The sequence below is a fragment of the Pseudopipra pipra genome, chromosome 7, assembly GCF_036250125.1.
Source record: "Pseudopipra pipra isolate bDixPip1 chromosome 7, bDixPip1.hap1, whole genome shotgun sequence".
NCBI classification, from domain to species: domain Eukaryota; kingdom Metazoa; phylum Chordata; class Aves; order Passeriformes; family Pipridae; genus Pseudopipra; species Pseudopipra pipra.
The window spans coordinates 38,575,293-38,600,788 of NC_087555.1; the positions used below are offsets into that span (position 1 = coordinate 38,575,293).

The 25,496-nt window shown below is 48.8% G+C and overlaps 1 protein-coding gene across 1 annotated transcript; it reads right to left on the reverse strand.

Moving 5' to 3' along the window:
• Positions 1-11,122: 11,122 nt before the first annotated feature.
• ARL5A (ADP ribosylation factor like GTPase 5A) lies at positions 11,123-24,781 on the reverse strand. Its single transcript, XM_064661737.1, has 6 exons — positions 24,452-24,781; positions 22,703-22,763; positions 20,063-20,210; positions 18,503-18,586; positions 16,760-16,911; positions 11,123-16,100 (listed from the first exon to the last, which is right to left on the reverse strand). The coding sequence occupies exons 1-6, from the start codon at positions 24,495-24,497 to the stop codon at positions 16,052-16,054; spliced, it is 540 nt and encodes a 179-aa protein (XP_064517807.1). The 5' UTR covers positions 24,498-24,781; the 3' UTR covers positions 11,123-16,051.
• Positions 24,782-25,496: the final 715 nt, after the last annotated feature.

A 25,496-nucleotide genomic window follows, 5' to 3' on the forward strand; every position in this document is an offset into this window, starting at 1 on the left:
GTGGCCAGCACGGCCAATCCGGCTCCAGCCCGCTCCAGTTTCAGCCCTAAATATACTTGGTGACCCCGGAGCAGCCACCTGTTCCCAGCAGCGTGGATGGAAAGGGAGCTGAGCACCTCGGTGCTCCTGAGGAAACCAAAACACACCAGAGTCTGGCCTGGCTTCTCCAGGTCTCTGCTGAAATGGACCCCCCAGCAGACCAAGGGAACACTCCAATGGAAAAAACACAGGTGTTTTCTTCCTTCAGAGTTGATAAGAACAAGGAGTTTGAATTTATTTCATTCCTGTATTGTACCTGAATCAAAACTGTCCCAATTCAAGAATCCCTGAACTTCAGAGCAAGGAGTCTGGGCTGAGAACTAAATTTTCAGTATAAATACATCTTTAATTCTACCCTGTAAGTTCACCTTTTTCAACTCAATGCAAATCACCTGTCAATATTTTTATCACTTACAAAATGGTTCATAGCTGAAGGCACGGATCCAGGAACACGGGAGAAGTGCTACTTGCATGGAAAAACCTGCAAGGAACCCAACGAACAGTCAAACTCACAGAACCACAGAACATGCGGAGTTGGAAGGGACCCACAAGGACCATCCAGTCCAACTCCTGGCCCTGCACAGGACATACCCAAGAGTCCCACCCTGTGCCCCAGAGGATCATCCAAACCCTCCTGGAGCTCTGGCAGCCTTGGGGCTGTGCCCACTGCCCTGGGGAGCCAGGGCAGTGCCCAACCAGCCTCTGGGGGAAGAACCTTTGCCTGAGATCCAACCTGACCCTGCCCTGGCACAGCTCCAGCCATTCCCTGGGTGCTGTCCCTGGTCCCCCAGAGCAGAGCTCAGTCCCTGCCCCTCCTCTGCCCCTGCCCAGGCAGTTGGAACTGCACTGAGCTCTCCCCTCAGTCTCCTCTTCTCCAGCTGAACACTCCAAGTGCCCTCAGTGTCATAGAATCATAAAATCAGCTGGGTTGGAAGGGACCCCCGAGATCATCAAGTCCAACCCTTGATCCACTACCACTGTGGTTCCCGGCCCATGGCACTGATGCCACATCCAGTCTCTCCTCCAGGGACGGAGAATCCACCACTTCCCTGGGCAGCCCATTCCAGTGGCTGAGCACCCTCTGGAAAGAATTTCTGTCCTCACACAGCTTCAAATCAAGGCCCTTCCCCACCCTTGGTGCCTCCTTTGGACACTCTAATGGCTCAATACCTTCCTTACAACATTGAGTCCCCCCACACTGCCCCAACACTGCAGGTGAGGCCGCCCCAGGGCAGAGCAGAGCGGGACAATCCCCTCCCTCACCCAGTGGTGTCCCCCAGGACACGGATGTCCCTCCTGGCTGCCAGGCACTACTGACTCATGGCCAACCTGCCAACGACCAAACACCTGGTGAGGAAGACTAAGAATAGTTGATAAACAGGTTGAGTGACAGGGGAGCGACCCTGGTGCACAGAGTAGTTTGGAAGGTCAGGAATGACGTGATGGATGGAACAGAACCAGGGTGATGATAAGAGAAGTGGCCTCTTGGGTCACCCAGTGGACTGACAGTATAGGACTGCCTTTGGTTCTTTAAGGAGGTGCATTTCAAAGCCAGTATCAACAATGATCCCTTTCCATATACTAGGTCACATAATTCAATAAATAACTGTATGGGGCCCTTGGGAGGCATTTTCTTTTCCCTTAACTCTTTCCAGAAGTTCATATTTATATCCAGGTGAAATATCATCTCTCATTCCCCACTGCCAAGTATTTAATGTTCTGCACAGAGCTGCAGACCCTCCCCTTCCTCCATAGGCTCTTAATTACTCCACATTTTGCTTTCCTAGGCAACCCTTCCCCTTTTTATCTGATTTCTGTTTATTTAAAGGTTTCTTACATCTTTTGAAGATGTCCAGAAATTAATACATGTTGGTGGAGTCTCTCGAGGGTGCTGTCAGCTTGACCTGCTGCTCTCTGACCCAAATCCTCTGGGTGTGCATTCCAGAAATAACTCTCAGGCTCAATTTTTCTCCAAAGTGCTGCTTCTCAGTTAATTGGATGCAAAAAGTGACATCTTCATTAGCAAAACAAACCTTCATGGAGCGAAGGGCCAATTTTTCTTCTTGAACATGTAATTCATTATTGCCATTTCCAGCTCAAATTGTAAAAGTTCCTGCAATAAATTTATCCCTCAGTTACTGGAGCATCACCTTCAGCCTATTTTACACTGCTGGTTGATAAATCTTATTTAGAAAGACACTGAACAAGGCCAAAATTATGTGCAGGATGCCAGCACCCCTTTTCCTGCCACTGAAACACAGCTGGTTTTGGTGTGAAACACGGCAGATCTTCAGCAGCACAGTCCAGGGCTGGAAAAGAGCATGGAATAACCCACCAGAATTACAGATGGGCTTTAAGAACTGACAGCATTATTAGGGAAATTAAAAGTTGGGATGAACATAAGATTTTTGTTCTGATATCTGAACAGAAAGAGGAAGGAAGGTGCTCTTGGGTCACTTGAGGCTGCCACAAAATCTTCCAATTCTTCGCTCCTTCAACTCCAAATTTCAGGGAGCAGCTGTGACAAAACTATCACTACAAGCTCCATTCCTGTTTGAAACTGGAAAAGCCACCAAACCAAACCCAAACCCCACTACACTTTCTGTGGTTTCTGCTCAAGTCCACAGTTGGCATTTATAGGTGAAAAATTTAGTGTTCACTTGCTCTATCTACATATAACACATCCTGATCAATGGATCTTTGCACACCTACCTATATATAAGTTATTTTTATATTTATATATATGTATATATAACACACCTGAGGACATGCACATGTATCTTCACATATGTCCATACATTGGTCTGCACTGCAGAAATAAACCATTAATGCTCATTAATACATTTCATATCATTCACTTTCAGGACTAAGTGAAACATCATAATTGAAACATCATAAATATCATAATTGAAATATGTTGCAAGTGTTGCATGGGGAAGGAGAATCCCAGAACCCCTGAGGTTGGAAAAGCCCTCCCAGCCCATGGATCCCCCCTGTGCCCAATGCCCCCTTGTCCCCCAGCCCAGAGCACTGAGTGCCATGTTCAGTCCTTCCTTGGACACCTCCAGGGGTGGGGTCTCCACCACCCCAAACGTGTATGAGGTAAAGGGAATGCTGATGGTTAATAACGTTCCTTTCATTTGTTTTCTTTTTAAGTTGCTTTGTTGTGGAAATTTGTGTCTGACTCAGATTTCACGTCACCGTTCGATGGAACGTTCACAGAACCATAAAATCATTCAGGCTGGAAAAGACCTCCAGGATCATCAACCTTTGTCTTTGCTCTGAGAATAGGAACTTGGCTTTCTGGGGGACAAATGTTCCCAAATCATTAGGAAAACTCTGCTGTGGGTGAGAACGTGGCAGCTCTGATCCAGGTTAACTCACCAGGCCAGACTTTATCCACGCTCCACGAATATCCACGTGCTCAGCAGTTCCCAGCTGAAGAGACAGAAAGCTGCAGGATGACTAAGGCAGAGGGAGATGCTGCTTTGCATTTCAATCACCCCCAGTTTGAAAGCAGAAAATATTTTCTTGTGCTTGAGTCATTTAAATCTTGAGTTCGGTCAGTCCTCCTTATCCAGCAGTAACCTCTCATGGATCAACATCCTGGCATCACAGGTGCTATATTTAACCTCCTGAGGTAACCACCTGGACTTAGCAAGCATTTTAGCATTGAAAAAGGACATTTAAATACATATTTGTGTCACTGTGTCTATTTTTAACCCACCCTCAGTAAGTTCCTTCTCCTTCTTTTTGCCATCCCCAACTGCGAGGCTTCGCTGCCCGTTTTGGTGTCACGGATAGAAGCACTGTGGGGAGTATTTTTACCAAAAAAAGGCATATTTGCCAAAAAAATATGCAGTGAAAGGGCTTGGTTAGACAGTGCAAGGGGTTGTCTTTGAATTAAATATACATATACATGTATATATTTCCCTGAGTCCTCCCTTTACAGCTGGAAGGACGTTAAGCCAGTCTTTTTTATTCTGAATCAAACCAGGCCTTGTCAGGGATTGGGCCTTGGTTTATGAAGGAAAAGGGTTTTTTAGGAGAAGATAAAAGCTGAATTCCACTTTTTACTTCAGTGCTCCTTATCCTCTTTCCCAAAGTATTAATAGAAAGCATTAGATCATAACAAATAATAATCTTGGAGGCACCACCATCAAAATGCTGCGATTAAATCACCTACATGTCTTATTTTCAGGTCTATTTTTTGACCTTGACATGTTGATATGGGGTGAGTAGCAGCACAAGGTAGTAGCTGCATGGTGTGTAAACCAACCACTTACTGTCCGGCCATGAGTCAAAAAGACTGTGCTGGAAGAGGAGGACTAAAGGAATATTGGTATGAAACCAAAATTCATTTCACGCTTCTTCCCCATGTTTCTGGACAGAGAAGGAACTGTCGCCTCACTCATCAAATTATTTGGGTTATATAGATTATAGGACTGAAGATTTTAGTATGGAAAGTGTTCAACCAGGATATTTCAAAGACTGAATCCTCGAGAGAGGATTCCAAGGAGGGGGGAAAAAAATCCAAACAAACCCAAATTGAAAATAACAGGAACAAGATGCCAAATATTTGTGAATTTTTTCCTTATGAGATATGACGGAGCGAAGAGAAATCACATGAAGAAATGCACCTCAACCTGACTCCAGCTAGTTGTAGAAACTTAAAAATGAGGTTAATATTTAAATATTAAAATCCCAGTAAAAGATCCCCTATATTGACACAAGATATTCAGTGTGGCCATCGGCACGAAGGGTCGTTCCCCTCACATGACAGATCTGTCACAGCCTCCCCTGTGCTTTACTTAGGTCCTTTGAGAATCCCAAAAGAAAATATTTACCATCAGGATGATGTCAAACAGCCTTATTTATCTCCCCCACTAATGTTCCCAGGACAGCAGCAGGGGTTTGACACAGGCACTGGGCAGAACAGGAGATACACCAAAGGAAGAGTCCTCAAGAATTCAAAGCCAGCTCTGATTGTCTCGATCCAAATTCCTAATGGGAGCAGATGTGGGAAGCTGAGATACAGCACCCAGCTCTCATCTGCAACTCAAAATCTTCAGGTTTTGGAACAATAATTGAAGTTAGTAGAAACTAGGAAAGGAAGGTGAAGTTCTTCTCAAATCTTTTCTCCTTCCTGCTGTTTATAAGATAAATAAACCTTCATATTTTTAGAACATGCCTCGACTTTCCAAACCTCCAAGTTTCCCCAAACCTCCATCCTTCTCCCTGAACTCAGCTGAGCCTTGCAGTGAATTTGGAGCAGTTGGTTTTTTATGGATCTGAGCTGAAACAATTTATTGGGAAACCAGAAGCCACTCCAAGTTCCTTTCTATTCCAGACCACCCTCAGGGCACTTCATAAGTGCTCACATTTCTAACAAAGCTTGGCAGCAGGGAGGTCTCACGTGGCATTGTACAGCTCTGCCAACTTTCCACATCACCCCAACAAAGGGATGGATTAACACAGCTGTAACATGGAGCCATTCCCTGCTGTAAATCCTCTGGGATGAAGGGACAGGGCTGAACATTCCCTTTGAAACCACAGTCAGTGCATCACCTTAATTCTGCAACCAGCTCTGCTGCCTTTTTCTGTTCAAAAACTGCCCTGATGTTGCTGAAGAATATTTGTGCCCCAGGTGAGAACAGGGGGAAGAAATCAAATATTCACTACTTAGCCCTCCATGCCTTTTTTCTCCAAGGACCTGCTTTTTCCCAAAAGGGAAGAGACTAACAGAATCCCAGAATTGTTAGGGGTGGAAGGGGGACCACCCAGTCTAACCTGACAAGACAGGGTCACCTGGAGCAGGTGACACAGGAACACACCCAGGTGGGTCCAGTTTCCAGGCTCCACACCCTCCCTGGGCAGCTGTTCCAGGGCTCTGCCACCCTCATGGAAAGAAGTTCTTCCTCCTGCAGAGGTGGAATTTATTGTGGTTTAGTTTATGGCCACTGCTCCTCGTCCTGTCACTGGGCACCACTGAAAAGTCTGGCATCACCCTCTTGGCACCCCTTGGAGTTATTTATATGCCTTGATGAGATCCCCTCTCAGTCCTCCCTTCTCCAGACTGGCCAGGCCCAGCTCCCTCAGTCTCTCCTCATCACAGAGATGCTCCAGACCCTCCTCATCTCCGTGGCCTCTGCTGGACCCTCCCCCTGCCCTTCTTGTCCTGAGGAGCCCAGAACAAACTCTGGATAGGAATTGAGTGATTGAGGTAATGCTCCCTTTCACTTTGCTTGGGCAAAAGAAGAAAAGAACTATCAGTCTTCTCCCTTCCAAGGGTTTTCAAATTACTGCAGGGTTTAATTGAGGAGCTTCTAGTAAAATGGCCTCATGCTCTGCCTCTGGACCCCTCTGGCTTCCCTGTAGTTCCTGCAGTCAGGGGAAGAGCAAACGTGCAATTCCTGACTGACACCAGCTTGTCCAGAGATCACAAAAGCTGCTGTAAAAGCAGGTCAGGATTTAGATCAAGAATCTACTCAAGGAATCCCAGAATAACTAAATCTTTCCACCAATATACAGTTCCTGCACCGTTGGCCCTCTCATCCTGCAGGATGCCAAACAGTGGACTAAAGTTCCCATGCCCAGATTTTGGTGTCACAGCCCTTAACTGCAACCTGGGTCTGAGACTTTTTTTTTTTTTAATTTCTTTTATTCTGCCCTTTTAAAAGGAACATATTTCTGTGAAAGGTTCCAACTGTAAAACCAGGGTGGGCATTGCAACGTGCTCCACATTCCAGCCTTGCATGGCTGGAGTGGTGTCTCATATCCTGAAATACCACCTGCACCAGCCCATGAAATATTAAGGCTCCCCTCGAGCTGTGGCCAGGAATACCTCGCGGCAGCAGTTCCCAGGGGCAGAATGCTCCGAGAAAGGTCACTGACACAGCACAAAGGGCACCGACACAGCGGCCACCGGGAGCGATTCTCCTCGGCACTATTATTAACAGCCCCGAGCAGCCCTCAGGAATCTGCCGCTGCTCCCACGGCCCCAGACAATGAGAGAACCTGCTGCTGAAGGCAATTAAGGGACATTTAATGGCAATAAAGGGAAGTTTAATGACAATGGGGAATGATACCATCACAAATAACATCTCCAGTCTCCTTTGCCATCGCGCCGTGCTGTCCTAGGAGCAACATCCTCAGTGGTGTGACCTGCAGGAGCTCAGGAGACTTCTGCAAACTGAAGTGACCCCACCAGTGGCATGAACAGGGATCTTACCTGGATAACTCATCCCAAGGACTCCTGGAGCCCCTCTGCTCTGGAGCCAGGCTGGGAGAGCTGGGGGGGTTCCCCTGGAGAAGAGAAGGCTCCAGGGAGAGCTGAGAGCCCCTTCCAGGGCCTGAAGGGGCTCCAGGAGAGCTGGAGAGGGACTGGGGACAAGGGATGGAGGGACAGGACCCAGGGAATGGCTTCCTACTGCCAGAGGGCAGGGAGAGATGGGATATTGGGAAGGAATTCCTGGCTGGGAGGGTGGGAAGGCCCTGGCCCAGGTTGGGCAGAGAAGCTGTGGCTGCCCCTGGATCCCTGGGAGTGTCCAAGGCCAGGTTGGACGGGGCTTGGAGCAACCTGGGCTGGTGGAAGGTGTCCCTGCCCACGGCAGAGATGCCCTCCAGTCCCTCCCCACTCCCACACGGGCTCAGTCTCACACACAGATCTCTCCACATTTTCCCATTCCTCTGTCAAAAATGACTCAGGCTTTTAATGTACCTTTTCTCTGAAATAGGGGATCAAGGAGGAAGAAACTTTACTCAATTCATTAAATAGTTTTAATTTCAGAGAGTCTGGCAGACTTTCAGCTCGTTTCTTTTGAAAACAATTCCAGGGGAGGCTGAACTCCTGGTGACTTCATGGGGCTTTTTATAAAGCGACTTAATGAGGGTGGAGGGACAGAAACAGCTGCAGAGTCACCCTGGCTGTGGCAGAGATGCCCTGAGCCTTCAGCAAGGCCACCCCCCCATGTCTCCCAGGGAAGATGCTCATGGAACACGCTGGTTTTCAGGGAAGGAGACAACTTACCTTCAACTTGGGAACGTCTCGTGACAGATCCTGATCATGTTCTCAGCCTGTGCTCCTTTGTGTTGGCTTAATTAATAATTAATAATTCCCCTCCCAATCTGAACATTCGGCGCTGATCGGGTTCCACCAGGTTGAAACACTTTCCGTGCTGGAAATTCCCCGTCGAGAACATCTTTGCTGAAGAGTACAATTGAAGATCAAAAAACTCTCGCAGAAGCGCTGTTGATCCACAGGTTTCTGAGCAACAAATGTTTTTGTTCGTCCCATTTGTTTGGCTTTGTTTTGCAAAGCAAGTAAATCGTTCTCAGGTGTGAAAGGGAGTCGTTCCCATGATGAAACCGGCTGTGGGAAAACAGCCCATGGAAAAACAGCAGCAAAGGTGGCAGTGGCGGGTTTGCTGAGGAAGGACTGTTGTTAAAAAGCAGAAACAACACAGACTAAGGCAAGACTAACGACAGGCTGTCCTAGGCAGTCCAGGCACCACGGAAAACCCCGTGGAATCGCTGGGAATGTCTGAGCTAAAAGCTCATCCTGAGACAAAAATTAACTTTAAGGGGTTATTGGTCTGCCCAGCAGATCATTAAATTGCTCCCTCACGGTGATTTGGGCTAAGAGGGGTTTTTAGCAGCACGTTCAGCTGCTGGGTTAGAGGAGAGATGATGGTTGGAAAAACAAGAGTGCCACAGGAGGGACTGGACAGGGATAAGCCCCATTCCCATGGGTGGAATTAAGAGGATCTTTAAAGTCCCTCCCAACCCCAACCATTCTGGGATTCCACGACCTCTGCTTTAGGAACACAGAGCCAGCTGAAATCCATTGAGCTCCAGCTCTACAGCAAAACCCAGGAGCTTTTAAAATCAGCTGCAAAAGCCCCAGCAGGAGCAGGATCTCAGCCCAAATACTGAACAGAAAAGCCAAAATCCTGACTCCAGTAGTGCCCTTGACCCGGGATCCTCCTTCCATCCACAAGAACCTCTGCTGGTCCCAGTCTGCCACTGCTGGTTTCAGCTGGGAGCGTTGCAGACTAATAAATAAGATGTTGCCAGAAAAAGGCCACAGGGCTTCCATCCCCCTGACAGATCCCAGAGCTGACTGAGCCCCTTGGATACAGCAAAATTCCCGGGGATAAAGAGCTTTTAGTGTGAAGTATTTGGTGATAAAAAGGAGGATCCTGCCCCCATCTGGCCTCCCTGAAGGGAGCAGGAGCTTCATATCCTGAGGTGGAGGGGACTCAAGAGGATCATCGAGTCCAACCGTGGGTCAAGACTCCCCTTCCTCCACCAGCTCAGCCTGTTCCCTGCAGCACCTTTGGCACCCCAGGCACGGCAGATCCTGAAGGAATTCCCTGGCCAGCTTGACACCAACAGTTTGGTTTAGCTGTTGCTCTGATATCAGTCAGAGAGAATCAGCTGGGTTGGAAGGGACCTCAGAGATCATCAAGTCCAACCACTGCAGTTCCCAGCCCATGGCACTGATGCCACACCCAGTCTCATCTTAAAAACCTCCAGGGATGGAGAATCCACCACTTCCCTGGGCAGCCCATTCCAATGCCATGAATTCAGGTTTCAAAGCCATAACCCGGGTAAATAATGACAGGATTCAACAGGACAAGGCCCTCCCTCTTCAACATTTACACTGAATCTTTATATCTTAAAAAAAAAATAGTTTAAACTTAGTGTAAAGGAAAGTTCAGTTTTCATTGTTCCCAGAGATCTGCATCTCTTTGCATGACCCCAAGAGTTCCCTACATACATGTACACATACACATATTTATGTTTGAAGGAGAAAAAAGCCTCCCAGTTCTGAAGAATGAAGGCAAAAAGCAAATAACAAGAATTAACTCTACTGACTATTGCCAATGTTGTCGACCATTCTGTAGTTTTGCATCTAATTCGACCTCATGTTAAAATAAACCCATATTCAGGGAGAATAAATAAATGCAGAGTGTGCAACTAGAGAGTAACAGCATAACCTGTCATTTAAAAAGTGATAAACAGGATCAGGAAAGTGCTGTATTAATTAAAGAAACCACAGTGAGGGAGAACACAGCAGTCTGACTTACACAGTGGAGAAAAAAAAGCCAAAAGGCAACGTTTTGTGTTAAAAAAAGTCTCTTTACAGTTCCACGCTCCACAGGTAAAAGCCTAAGGAATGCCCAGTTCAGAGGAACCCCGAGCTAAACCAGACAAAAATAATGGGTGATGGTGGTGGCTTCTTTTTGAACCACCTTGCATTTTACTGGAGTCAAAGGGAAACTAAGAGCAGTTCTCAGGAAAGTTGTAGCAAAGCCAAGGAATAACCGAGTTCCGAGGAAAAGGAACATTCCTTCCCCCACCAGCAAAGACATCCCAGGAGAACCACGGAATCCCAGAGTGGGTTGGGAGGGACCTTAAAGCTCATCCAGGTCCATGTAATCTTTAAACCCAGCCTTGGCTCCATGGGTTTTGCTTTCCAAGAAGTTCCCTGTAACCCCCTGAGACTCCCAAGTCCCCCCCATGTGCCCCTGCTCCCTATTCCCATCTCACAGCCCTGGGATTCAGCATTTTCCACAGGAAAACAGCATTTCACACTCATTTTAATTCCCATTCTGCACCGACTGATCACCAAACTTGTCCCTAACAACCCTCCCCAAACAAGCCACCCCTCCCAGGTTTGGCAGAGCTGCACATTTCACCCCAAACAGCCCCAAAATCTCGGTCAGAAATCATGTATTTGCTTGAGAAGCTTCACTGCAACTCATGCACACACAAGGTTTAAAGCACACAGGCATGTTGTGACAAGTGATTTCACCTCAAAAATCATAAATACTGGTGGGTTTTAAAGAATTAGCAGTTCTGACATCACCTATAAATGCATATATAGGATGGCACAGAGCTCCCCACCCCAAATCCAGACCAAATTTGTGTTTGTTCCACTCCAACAAGAATTAAAACAACGGGATGAGTTCCCTTCAGCTCCACAAAAACCAGATTTTAAGAGACAGAAAGAGGCAAAGGGGCAGCAATTCAAGGAATGTCCTGATAAAATTACAGGGGGGAAAAAAAAGTTGCTTAATAGAATCATGGTTTTAATTTATTATAATAAATAGCTTTATAAAATGTTTTAGCTGAATTACTTCAATATCCAAGCGTGAGTTCAGACTCCAGTGCTCCAGCTGGGAACTTCCAGCCCTCCAGAGTCTCAGGATTAATCTGAAGCCATAATTTAACACGTTCTGGAATGAGATTTTATTGCAGTCTCAGCATCAGCCCCATTTATTTCAGAAAGGAGACAAAGGGAAGTACAAAGTCCAAGGGATCCCAGGGAGCCTGACCCCGTCCAGGTGATCCACGTGGACACACACGGATGTGACTTGGCATTTGTAAACAGCAGCCAGGCAGGAGGAGGCAATGGCAGCGTTGGGAGGGTCCCCTGGCAAGTTCAGACTCCAGGAACTGCAGGTTTAGTGCTGGAGGGTGGAACTGGATCCAGTCCTTGGTGGGTTCCCTCCGACACAGGCTCGGAGCTGAGCCCTGGGGCTGCAGGATTCCAGGGTTTGGAGAAGGACTTGGGAAGAAACATGTCAAAAACATTCATGGGAACATCACATGGACAGAGTTAAACTGGATCCTCCATCATACACCCCCAGTTTCATTTCTTGCCCACGGACATGCTCACCCTGAGCTGGTTTGTGCGGTTATTTTTTAGCCTCTCCAAGACAATCCATCTTTTCTTGGCCCCCTCTCCCACCCTCCCTGGTGGTTTCACCACCAATCCTTTCCTTCAGGAAGGATTCACACAAGGTGACACAGCTGATGATGCACAAAGAACCACTCCCAGCCTCCCAGGGAAAGCAGCATTTTCTGCCTTCATTCACTCTCAGCCAAGTTTTCTACAAAGAGGAAAAGCTTAAAAACCCCTCCCAGCTCGGTCCGTACTCACCCCAAATCCACCTTCAGAGGCTGAGGGTGGTGCAGGACTCACTGCTCTGTGGATAAAGCTCCAATCCAAGATAAAAATGAATCACTTGTAAGGCAAGAAGGGAATTTCTGCTCGTGATTCCAACGCGGGTTGTACGAAGTAACAACCCTTGTAATTTGTCATTTTTGTCCATTTAATGCACTCACTGCAACAACAGACTCCAGTCACATCTGTAGTTCCAACACTTTCCTTCCTTAGTCCCATCTGGGTGCCCTGGGATGGCCCTGCCCAGGGATGCAGCACTGGAAGGCTTCAATCCCACTCATCCCACGAGCTCCAAATGGCTTTTCAGCCCTAATTCCAGTGCCAAAGTGAACATCCCACCAGCCAGAGAGGAAGGAGCCACTTCCACCACGAGGTTCCAAGGCCAAGGATTCCTGGACTGAGTTATTTAAACAGGAATCCCAGCCAAGCACCCTGAAACAAGGACAAATCCCATCCTTCCCATCCCAAAGCGGGCTGGGTGATGCCTGATCAACAGAAAGCACTTGGGATGGAGGAGAATGGTAACAAAATCATCACAAATCACCTCAGAACTGCTGTGTGGGGAGGGAAAACCCACTTGTTTCCACACTCTGAGATGCTTCCATAGATATATTTCTATTCTAAGGAAATGGAAGTTGTAGCATAGGAAGAAAACCGGGATTGTGGAATTAGTTTGAGGCACTTGAGCTGCAGAGGCTGTGGCAGGGGCCTGTCAGGTCTTTACTGCTCACACACTGCCCCTACACCCCCAGGATGCACAGGGGAGCAGCTCCTCAGCCTCCCTGAAAGGAAAAAGATTAACAAGTGAAGCTTGGGAGATCCCTGCTCACATTTTCCAGCTTTATATTCCACCTCTCCTCACAATTAAAGGCCTGGGTAACTCTCAGATTCCAGAGGCAGCACATTCTAGGATGACTGACCAGATTTATTACCTGCTAAACCAAAAGAAACATTTTAAGTGTTATTGAAAAAGGGCTTAATGCGATTTTTTTGCTCATAAAGTGCCACTCTGCAGCATAAACTTCAATAACCAGTTTTTAAGGCCTCCCCCTTCTCTGTAGAATATCCTAAGGAAGAATTTCATATCCTTAGAAGGAATTTCACGGAGAACAAAGGCAAAGCTGGAAGCCAAGGCAGCACAACACGGAGGGTGAAACACAACCAAGGTCACAGCTCAGGGTAAGACAATCCAACAATTCCCAACAATCCCCAATTGGAGCTGGGAGCAGCACTGATGCAAAGTTCCCTTGTTTTTCTATGGACAAAGCTGAGAGAAAAATGGGAATTGTCCTGCAGGGAAGGAAAAAATAAGCTGTAAACACGAAGCTCAGCCACAAAGGGTCTGAGAGATCAAAAGTTTGGCTGCTCTTCTTGGGGACTGAAACGTTTTTAACTTCCCACACCTGAACTTCAAAGCACCATCACAGAAACCATTCCAGGGGGGTTGGAATTGTTGGCAATGGGGTGACAGACCCCACCATCCCCCCAGACTGAAAATCAGCATTTAGAGCCCAGCTGGGAGTGCCAAGCCCTGGACAAGCTGCAGGCACAGGATGTGTCAGTGAACATCAGGCACCTCTGAACTGTGGCCACATCTGCCCCCAAAAATACAGAAGAGACACAAAACTCGTGGCTACATGTGCCATGGCACACCTTGGGTGGAGCTGGGTTAAGGCTGGCTTGTTTTCACTGTCCCCCACACAGAAAACAGCTGAAATGTTGGGTTATAAACCCCTCAGGGCACCAAAGACACCGTTCACCAGCCAGGCTGGGTGTGCAGGGACCCCCAGCTCCTCACTGGGCTCAGGGGCTGCTCCTGAGCCCCAGGGGAGGGCAACCATGAAAGTGGAAGTGGCCAAGAGAAGGGAAGAGCAAACCCAAGACAAGCCCTGTGTAAACACACAATGTCTGGTCAAACACAACCCACACCTGGAGAAACCACCACACCTTCCTTGCACAGACACAGAAATGCTACAAACATCCCAAGGAGCACCAAATACCCCAATACAGCTCCATCACTGCCCTCTCATTAACAACAACAACTTTTCTTAACAACCAACCCCCAGCCTGAGCCAACGAGCCCTGAGTTCTCAGAGTTCTCAGGGTTTAAAACCTCAGAGAGATCAAAGCAAAGACTCACAAACCAAACACTTGGGTTTAGAAGCAAAGTCTGCTTTTTCTTTTTTTTTTTGTTTTTTTTTTTTTTGTTTTCCAGACTAGAAAATGTACAATTCCATTCCATGTGTGTGCACAGAGCTCGTTGCTTGTAGATACTGTCAGAGAGACGCAGAGAGCCTCTGCAGGAAATTGTTAATTCTTCAAACATTGATACATTTTGCAATACACCAGTTAAATACCAAGATCTATGTGCATGCACTATGGGTATATGCATGTACACCTTAATGTTTAACAGAGACAGCACATCCCCCGGCCAGGGAGCCTCAGAGATACCAAAAAAGTAGATTAAAAAGGTCAATTCTTTCCCTGCCTTTGTTGAAGACAGACTTTTGAGGCTGCCTCCCTTCCCTTTCCCTGGGGATCCACGGGCTCCCAGGGAGGCAGGAACACCACCAGCCAGATTATCCCAGAGAGAAGCACCTTAAAAAGTTCAAGCTGAGCTTTTTCTGTAAAATGCCTTTTCCATCCTCCTCAGGAAGGGAAGGACACCTGAAGCACAGGCTGGTTTCATTCTGCTGCCCTCCCCAAACCTCTCCAACAGCAGAGCCTGTGATTAAGGCCACGTGCACTCCCACAGCCCTGACATGTCAAACCACCATCCCAACTGCCTCCAGCCTCTAAAATGGGAATTCTGGACACCTCCTGCATGGGACAGGCATCCCACCAGGTGCTACAGCAAGGAAAGGTCATCCTAGTGTTCCAAAAATGCTCTGGAGACCATGCAGGGAGTTCTCTTTTCACCTGGAACTCGTGTGGGTCACTTAGAGCCTTCCAAGTAGTGTCATGTTTTGTCCCCATCCAGTTCCCTGTTGATATATCTGCACATTTATGTAGCAAAGAGAGTTTTTCCTCTGAAAAACACTTCATTGCAGTGTGACTTGTACGACTCCAGTGGGACTGTCAAACACACTTTTGTGCCTCCTCTTTGGTTTATAAAAGAAAAAAAAAAGACATTTTTCCCTTTTTGACAGCTGAAGGTACTTTTAGACCTGAATCAACCAACCAACCAGCAAAGGAGAGCAGTGGGCAGGACGTGCACCTGCAGCATCACCCAAACAACAACTGCAACAGGAAAGGAAAACCCACCTCCTTTTAAACTCTCGGGCAAATTTGGCCAACACTGTCATTCAAACCTCAATCCACGTGTGCCCCAACCCATTCCAGCCTCCCCCCTAACCAAAAAATCCAGTGGAAAAGCAGCCATGGGCTGAAGGGAGGGTCTGTTTGTCCAGTTGTGGGAGCCAAGGTCTGGTGGACACGGAGGGAGAGCCCTGGGACACGAGACTGTGGCCATGTCCCACGTGGGTGCTGCTGCCAACAGGCTGCTTGAGAGTCACACACTGCTCTGAACGGATTGCAAGGAACTGAGGTTGAGGTATAAATATACACAAATATGTACAGTTCACATACAGGAAAATAGGGCTGCGTTTGTAACATCGGTAACCTTAAAAATACTGGAGGAGTTGATACCTAAGCCAGTGATTTGTTGCTGATTTACTGGAATAATGAAGCCAACATCTTCCACTAGAGAGGGCTACAATGGGATAATAAAACTCTAAATTAAAAGCTCCTTTCCTCTTGCTTCATCTTCCCCACGCCCAAGGCTGGACTGTCCCGAGGGGCTGCAGCTTCTAAAGGTTGGTCACAGCTTTGAAACGGATCCTCCCAGGAAACCAAACCAAACTGGAGCCAGGGCTGCACCTTTCCCTCTGGGAATGGTCCTCGTTCCTGTACACTGTGTGTGGGCAGCTATGTAGAAAATACAGTTGCAATCAGTTCAGTATAAATACATCCACCCCACCGCCTCTGCCGGGGAACAGCTCCCCTGGAGCAATGTCTGTGCAAAGAGGGCACCAAAAATCATCTGATCTTAAGTCTTGACATCATCCACTCCAGTCCTTGGCACAGCCTGTGAACAGAAGGGACAATGGTTAAGGGATTCATGCACTTCTGAGGAGAACTCCAAAGGTAATCCCTTGGCATCAGCTGAAATTCTTCCCATGAATCATTTCCAGGAACTGTCCACGCCAAGTGTGCCATTCCCTACACCCTGTTGTGCAATCCAGGAGGGAGACACTGCAGATCCTGGCACTTCAGGACATGAAGGTCTCTCTAACTGGGATTACTCTTCATAAACCAGAACAGATTCCAGGTCATTCCCACTGGGCTCTCATTAAGCCCAGTTCACACACAGTTTTATCTCTGTGAGGTGAGACTGTGGATTTGATGTAAAATTTGATTTTCTGACCATACTGATCCTAAATCAGTGTGTCCTGAGCCCAAAATAAGTGTCAGGATTATTAAGTGGGGAGGCCCTGGAATGAAATTCCCAGAGAAGCTGTGGCTGCCCCATCCCTGGAAGTGTCCAAGGCCAGGGTGGAGCAACCTGAGATAGTGGGAGGTGTCCCTGCCCATGGCAGGGGGTGGGACAAGATGATCTTTAATGTCCCTTCCATCCCAAATCTCTCTGGGATTCTGGGATTATTACTGAGAGGGGAGGAACGTGTGTTAAACCCAAACACTAGAATAAAACCCCCAAATAACTCTGGAGCCAGGGATCCCTCTTACCCCTCTCCAGTTAGAGCACAGCAGGCCTGGATGTGCCACTGGTGATCCTTAATGGAAGTGAGCTTCAGGAACTGGGAGATTTCAGCCACTGTCATGCACTCCTTCACATCCTGCTTGTTTGCAAAGATCAGCAAACCTGCTTTTTTCAAGTCCTGGGGAGAGAGGAGAGGAGAGAAGATGATGACAAAGCAGCCCTTGGAGGCAAACGATGTGATACCAAAGAGAACTCTCAGCCCCAGCCAAAAATCCTGCAGGAAAACTGCTGCAGGGGGACAGGGAAGGGCAGGAACCCTTTGAGCCAGCAGCCCAAACATCCAGGGTTTGCCAGGAATGATGTGTAAAACTCAGCACAACGTTCTGCTGTGCTCCAGGAGGATCAGAGCACCTGTATCCCTGTGCAGCACTGAATTTGGGAACAGGGACTCTGTGGGCAAGCTTATTTGGCCTCCAACTGCTTGGAATTACACCAGTGCAGGGGTTATTATGGAAAATGTCTCCCTTGGAAAGCAAAAAGGTGTTCCCAGGAAGCCAAGCCAACTCAGGCATTAACTGCCTGTCAGGCACACTGATGTTTACAGGCAGCAAAATTAATTCCCAAACCACCACCTGGTCCAGAAAATACTTGGAACCGACCTGGGAAACTCAATTTTGCCTTAACAGGAGCTGAATGGAACCCCTGGGCAGAAAGGAAAGATTTCCAGGAGCAAAGAAAAGCCATTTTAAATAAATATTTGAGTTTCCTTTCGGCCTGTAGGTATTGCTGTTCTCTCCAAACAGCCTGGAAACATCCTGCTGGACAACAATGGGCACATTCACTGGGGGGTGGGTCAGGAATCACATCCCAACACCGAGCAAGGGCTCCTGCAGCCTGGAATTCTGCACCTTCCTCGTGGCAAATGTGAATTAACAATTTCTGCATCTTCTTTTGTTAGGAAACAGAAGATGCAGATTAGAATTTGCTTCATTGACTACAAGTTAAGCATCAAAAAATTTAAAAAAAACTTAAATACCAAAAAAAAAAAAAAAAAAAAAAGAGAAATTTGAGGCATTGCTTTTTTCTCCAAGGAAATCCATAGGCATGCTTTGCCCTTCCTGCAGCCCAGGGACCGTGGCTGTACCTTAAATATAGGTGCCATATTTTGGGATGTAATGCCATCATTTTCATGCATTTTTTTACTCTGACACTTAAATTTGGAAGCTCAGCATCACCTCACACACACACACTGATCCAGTTTGCATTCAGGTCGTGCCACAGGTACTGCCTGGCTTAGACATCAGGATTTATGGCTCAGAGCCAGAGAGCTCAGGTTTAAAGAGGGACTTTGCAATTGAGCAGCTTCCACTCTCCCCTGTAATTCCAAACACAGAGCAAGGGATGGCCATGGGCTGCCTGTTCCTCCAGTTTTACACCTGGTTGCCATAAAACACGTTGTTATTTCACTGAAAACAGAACATCAGCCAACCCTGAAGTTATCAAAAATAGTGCCTGATTTATTGCAGGAAACAAGGGTTTTTTTAAAGGATCTAATTCAGAGATTAACATGGATTGAGGTATAAACACCACAGAACCATCGACAGGTGCCCAGTGCTGTTTCCCTGAAGGAGTCTGACAAATTTAGGATCAATTTACAGTTTATTGGGAGTTTCACAAAAGACAGTTCAGGGTGGAAATCTGCTTCCCTTAACATGTATCACACAGATAAATATTAAAATAAATATATTACAGACCCAAGGTTTCCTCACCTCGTGTGCCAACATTTTATACAGTTCTTCCTTAGTCACAGAGATCCTCTCTCTGTCTGTGCTGTCCACCACAACTATCACAAACTGCAAAAATTGAAATTATTAGAGAACAAACCCCTTCTGTGTGGCCAAATGTTCCTGGTTCCTGCCCAGGGCCCGATCCCATCCCATTATCCAGCTGGATTATCACCCCCATCCCACCCTCTCCCCTCAGCCCCAGTGGGGAGTCCCTCAGCCCTGGGGTGGTTCCCACAGCTTGTGCTGTGGTTTGGGGACAAAGGCAGCTCTGACACAACTTGGGACTTTCTGTTCTCCATTTTTAAGGGAAAAAATTCATACTGAAAGTGAGGAAAGTCTCTGTAATCCCAGGTCTGGGGCTGTTCCTTGCTTGGCACAACTGAGGCCACACAGAGATCCCTCAAATCATTTGCTGTAGCCTTAAAAACATAAACTGTATCAGCTTTCTTTCTCTGGTTCTAAAACTAACAGGCAAATACAGGGATTTAAAAAGTCCTTTGGCTCCAAACTCCAAGAGCCCACATGCAGATAAATGTCACAGAATCCTTTAGGCTGGAAAGGACCTCGAAGAGGTCACATCATCTCACAGGGAAGCACAGGAGAACAAAGGCAATTATTGTAAGAATTGTATTTAACCATATACAAATATAATTTATGGAATATAACTGTATTGAAACCATATTTGACAGCACATAGGAGACCTTGATTTAATGCATTATTTTTATCAAGTTATGTGCTTGGTAAAATGTATAAATATATATATATAATATATATAAAATATATATATAATATATATAAAATATATATATAATATATATAATATATATTATATATAATATATATATAATATATATAATATATATAATATATATTATATATATTATATATAATATATATAATATATATAATATATATATAATATATATATTATATATATATATATATGTGCTGCAACTTCCCTGCTTGAGAGTTCTGAAAACTCTTCGGGGTGATGAAGTAAAGTGATGATGGGATCCCAAAGTCTTGGGGAAAAACTTTTGGAGTCTCCTCCTTATTCCTGAGTGGTCGGGACAGGTTTTGGAGGGAGTGGTCACGGACAATGAGGGAGGAACGGTGCAATCCCAGAGTGAAATCCCCACCAACAGGATTTGTGCCAGGGCATTCCCCGCCCCCGGGAGGGCACTCCCTGCCGTGGGAGGGCATCCCCCGCCCCCGGGAGGGCATCCCCCGCCCCCGGGAGGGCATCCCCTGCCCCCGGGAGGGCATCCCCCGCCCCCGGGAGGGCATCCCCCGCCCCCGGGAGGGCACTCCCCGCCCCCGGGAGGGCATCCCCTGCCCCCGGGAGGGCATCCCCTGCCCCCGGGAGGGCATCCCCCGCCCCCGGGAGGGCATCCCCCGCCCCCGGGAGGGCACTCCCCGCCCCCGGGAGGGCATCCCCTGCCCCCGGGAGGGCATCCCCCGCCCCCGGGAGGGCACTCCCCGCCCCCGGGAGGGCACTCCCCGCCCCCGGGAGGGCATCCCCCGCCCCCGGGAGGGCCCCACCTCGGTGTTGGTGTAGTAGGTGTTCCAGGAGGAGCGCAGGGACTCCTGTCCCCCGATGTCCCACATGAGGAAGCGCGTGTTGTTCACCACGATCTCCTCCACGTTGCTGCCGATGGTGGGGGACGTGTGGACAACCTCGTTCATGGAGCTGCCCGGGGAACAGGGACACTGCAGTCACCACCAGCACCCCCACACCGCCCTGATTCCAGAAATCCCACCCTGGGAGGGTGTTCCCAGCTCAGAGAGGAGTCACAGCAACCGTCCCAGACAAGGGGGGAGGTGCATAAAACCAAATAAAAACAGCAATAAAATAACTCACTGAGCTGTGGAATAATCAAATTACAGAGCTGAGAGCACACTCCTGAACAAAACTGGGCTATAATTCATCACATCAGAAAGCTGGGGGAATTTCCCCCCCAGAAGCTGTTTGGAGCTCACAGCTCTTCCTTCTCCAGGCCCATCTTGGCACACGTGGGACAGAGCAGTTGTTTTGCTCCAAGAATGTGGTTAAGCCACAAGATTCCCAAGGTTTCAGGAAAACAAGAGCTCCTCATCCAGCCCTGCTGACACACCACATCCACTACATCCCACTCTCCTTCCAGGGCAGGCCACTGAAAACAGATTTTATCCACAACTCGGTTGCTTTATGTCCAAACTTCCCCCTCCAGCACAGTCCAACACACAACTTTTTGGAGACATCCAGTCATTAAATATTCCAAATATATTGCTTGGAGATCCTGGGTGTAACTTTGTCACTGAGACCACCAGTTTCACACCAAATAACCAAACGTGTGCTCTGGATACTCCTGAGGTTCAAACTATTTAAACTCCACTTTAAAAGGCAAAAAATTTAACAGCAGTTTCAAAGCAAACCAATTTTCAAGGAGTTTAATTAGCTGTTTCTTCTGATAGTCTTGATGTATTTTGTCATTATATATGAGGTTTTTAAAGTTTCATCAGAGGTTTTGGTTACAGTGACAGCAATTTGAGACTTGTAAGGTGCTGGAATATTTCCTGAAGAGGATACTGGGAGCCAGGGAGCTAAAGGGACAGTCCAGTGTTCTGGAAAGGAATCCCAGTTAAGAATCCCAGTTATCCAGTGTCTCTCAGCATTTAACAGGAAACCTGCTCACCACACACACTTGAGGGCAAATATTGGAGAGAAGGAGAAGGACTGGGAGGACCCTAAAATCAAATGAAGGATAACAATGATGCCTGGGGCTGATTTCATATTTAGAACCAGGTTTCAGCAGAGTTCTTTTAAAGCTTGGAAGGGACTTGTGATCCCCTTTCCTTGACTGAACCCGCAGCCTTTCCCATTCCAGCTGTTGGCATCTCCCAGTTTGCAGCAGGACAGGTGGGATAACACCATTTCTAACACCTTTCCTGATCACAAACTCCCACTGAGGGGAGGGAGATCTGAGGACAGAACAGGAAGGAACGAAGTGTCTGTAAGAGGGAAAATGGGATGTGCAGAGATGGGGGAGGGTTAAGGAGGGGTCAGGCAGGAGGAACAGAGCAAAGAGGGAAGGGGGATACCAGAAGAGAGATGGGAAAGTCCTGTGGAGCTAAACTGGGTATAAAGGAACAGGACACACAAAGATCCACTGTCTGAAAGGGAAAATAAAACACTGAAACTGCAGAAATAAGGGGAAGAACCGAGAGACATCTGTGAGGAAGTGGAAAGTCACAGCAGTAAATGCACCAGGACAGCCCTGAGCTGTATTAAAAAATACCCTTCACTCTATTTGTGCTTTCTAAACCATCTCACCCACTAGATAAATCCCAGCCCCAACCTTTCCCTCTGCCTGCAGTGTGAGGGCAGGAGCAGCTGGAGGTGCTGCACCAGTGCCACGTTTTGGAAAGGCAGAAGCAGGTCAGGACGTGACAAACCCCAAACGCTGCCAGAAAGCACATTTTCAATGCAGGACTGGAGCAGCAGGGCCACATCTCTCACCAGGAATTATTCCTGGTGCTGCCTCGGGAACACTTCACATGGGAAAGGGCCAATCTGTTCCCAACACAGACCTTGAGCCGCCTGTGCCACCCAGGAGCTTCTGTGCACAAATGTGTACCCTCTTATCAAACTGCAGCTCAGGATCTGAGATAGGGAGCTCATATGAGCCTCTTGTACAGCAGGGGCACAGCTGGGGCAAGGCAAACACCAGCCAAAGCCACTGGTAAGGGCAGAAGGTGCAGGACAGCAGGAGATGTGGTCCTGGCTCCATCCTGGGATCAGCCCTCCCCCTCCATCCTGAGCCACAAACAGCACCAAAGGACATCCCAGCACACGAGCCATGGCAGGGAGAGGTGCTCAGCCACTCACAGAGCAATTTGTCTGGTATTTAAATCTGTGCAAAGGATCGGTTTTGCAACACTGTCCCGTGGCCAACACTCACCCCAATCCTATTTTACAGAGCTGGCAAAGAGCCAATGCCACGTGTGGTGACACCACAGGTGAGTGTGTGGTGACAGCACCTGCACAGAACCTCACTCACACACCAGGCAGAGCAGAGACCCTTCCAACCTCTCACCACCCCCTGCCAGCCGTGAGTAAAACCACCCAGGAAAGCAGCAACGTGCCCAACACACACCTGGGAACACCCCAAAACTCCCCCCCCCCCACAGGGTCATACTCACAATTGGTACAGAATGGTGGTTTTCCCTGCATTGTCCAGGCCCACAATGATCACTTTGTGCTCTGAAATGACAACAGCACTAATAAGTCACTTCATTCACTATCGTGACATCAGCTGTGTGTGAGACGTGTGTGCCACGTTTCCCACTGGCTTCCCAAGCACACACTGCCCAGCTCCAGCTGGTCAGGCTGTGTGGGGAGCTGCTGCTCCGAGCAGGGAAGGGGCTGGAAACTCATCCCCCTCTGCAGGAACAACTGCTGAGATCACAGGGAGATGTTTCCTCCTCTAAACTGCCAAAGCCATCTCCCACTGGAATCCTCTCCCAAGCTCCTACAGCAATTCCACGTGGTAAATGTTCACTTTCCCTTTGCCATGGCAATATCTTCATCTCTTGGCAAGTTAAAAAAGCGGCTTTTGCAAGTAAAACCCACAACCAGGCTGAGCTGCACCTGTGAGCAGGGAGGGAGATCCCTCTGTGCCCTCAGTGCCCTCCTTCCATTCCAGCAGCTCTGGAACCCAGAGGACAGATTTGCCCACGGACATTTGACAGGACACACTCACCCAGGGGAGTTTTGGGTGCTACACAAACCTCCTCTGACACTCTGGAGCCCCATGCCCAAATCAATTATTGTTTCTCCTTATCACCAAACCAACTGGGAACTCCACAGCTGCTGCTGAGCACATCCAAACTTAGGATTTCCAGGATGGGTGAGCACAGCCAGCTCCCAGCCCTGTTACACAACTTTTACTGCACAAACAACCAGGACTATTCAAGTAAAAGCCCTGTGAGAAGGGGCTTTCTTCCCCCCCTGCCCACTGGTCCTCAAGGGCAACAAAAAGCCATTATAAACACTGAGATCAATGTACACTCACACTGATTTATCCCAGGGGAGAGGGAGGGGACAGGGGTCGGGTAAGTGGGGGTTTCTTGAGTTTGATTTTGCCAATATTGTGGGGTTTTGCAGAGTTGTCTCGTGTGCCATCCGATACAAACTCCAGTTTTAGTAACTTTGCATAACTGCACAGTACCGTAGCAGTCTGTGCTTACCTGACCCCACGTAACTTTTAGGAACTTTTGTGATGCTGCCAGCATAGGAAACGTTTGGGAATCAGCTGGATCAGAAGGTCTGGATGCTACAAAAATATTTTGTTGCACTCGCACTAAGTGTAAACGGGGACATAAGTGGGACATTGAACCCGCAGGTGTGAGCGCAGTGAAACTCCCCCAAAATAGAATTTCAGGGGCCTGATGAACACGGAAAGAAGTGTTTTATAGTTAAAGTGACAGCTCTGACGAGCACCTTACTCTGAGGACACAGGTGTTACAAATCACAGACTCACGGGATGGTTCGGGAAGGGAAATTATGGATCATCCCGTCCCACCCCTGTCCTGGGCAGAGACACCTTCCACCAGCCCAGGCTGCTCCAAGCCTCGTCCAACCTGGCCTGGGACACTTCTAGAGATCCAGGGGCAGCCACAACTAAAGCTATAAATAGCATTTACTCGATAAACGAGCCAGATATCGAGGTTTACCACTTCAAACCACACTCTTGCCTACAAGCCGAAACTACTCGCCACGACGCAACCCGGCCGTACTCCTTCGGTACACCTTAATTATGTAGCAGCGGCTGTCAGGAATGAGCACTGCGGGGGAAAAAAAGAGTTAAACCCCCAAATTCTCGCAGCGGGTCCGGCTCCTCCGGGGTCTCCCCAGCCACCCTCAGCCACCCCCCGGCACCCCGCGCTCACCCTGGTGGTTGAAGAGCCTCCATATCCTGGTGAAGAGGATCCCCATGGTCGGCCGGGGCGCTCCGGCCTCGCCGGCCGCGGCAGCGCGGGGGCCGCGGGCACTCAGGGCCCGGCGCGGCGCCCCCACAGCCGGCTGGGGCCGCGCCGGGGCCGCTGCCGCGGGGACATGGCCGGCGGGCCGGGCTGCGGGCGGGAGCGGGCCGTGCCGCGGGACGGGGGGCGCTCCGGGACGGGGTGTGCCGCGGGAGCGGGCGTGCGGCGGGCCGGGCCGTGCTCCGGGAGCGGGCGTGCGGCGGGACGGGCCGTGCTCCGGGAGCGGGTGCACGGCGGCAGCGGGTGCGCGGCGGGCCGGGCTGGCGGCGGCGGCTCCCGCGGCCCCTCACGGCCGGGCCGGGCCGGGCGGGCGCGTCGCGCTGACGCGCGGGGGCGGCACCGCGGCCGCCATTACACGGCACCGCCTCGGGCCCGCCCGGCGCCGCCGGGGAAGGGCCCCGCTCCTCAGGCGTTCGGTGTCGTGGAGTGTTGGGTGGCGAGGGACGGCAGAGATCATCCCGTCCCACCCCCGGGCACCTTCACAAGACTCCCTTGGGCAACCTGTGCCAGGGCCTCGCCGCCCTCACAGCCAAGGATTTCTCCTCAGTATCCCACCGAAATCAACCCCCCGCCAGCTTAAACCCATTCCCTGTGTCCTGTCCCTTCATGCCTTGTCCCCAGTCCCTCTCCAGCTCTCCTGGAGCCCCTTTAGGCCCTGGAAGGGGCTCTCAGGTCTCTCTGGAGCCTTCTCCAGGTGAACCCCCCCAGCTCTCCCAGCCTGGCTCCAGTTTATGATGAAAATAACGTGCACTTTGCCATATAATCCCTACTGGAACACGGTGCTCTGCGGAAAACTTGGGGATAATGTGGAGAAGTTGCTCCCTCGTAGCTGAGTGAGTTTGCAGAAAGGCACTTTATGCACTGGAAGGGGCTCTGAGTTTCCCCTGGAGCCCTGTCTCCTCCAAGACAAATTTCGCTGTCCAAACCTACCACCGAGTTTAAATCCTCAGGG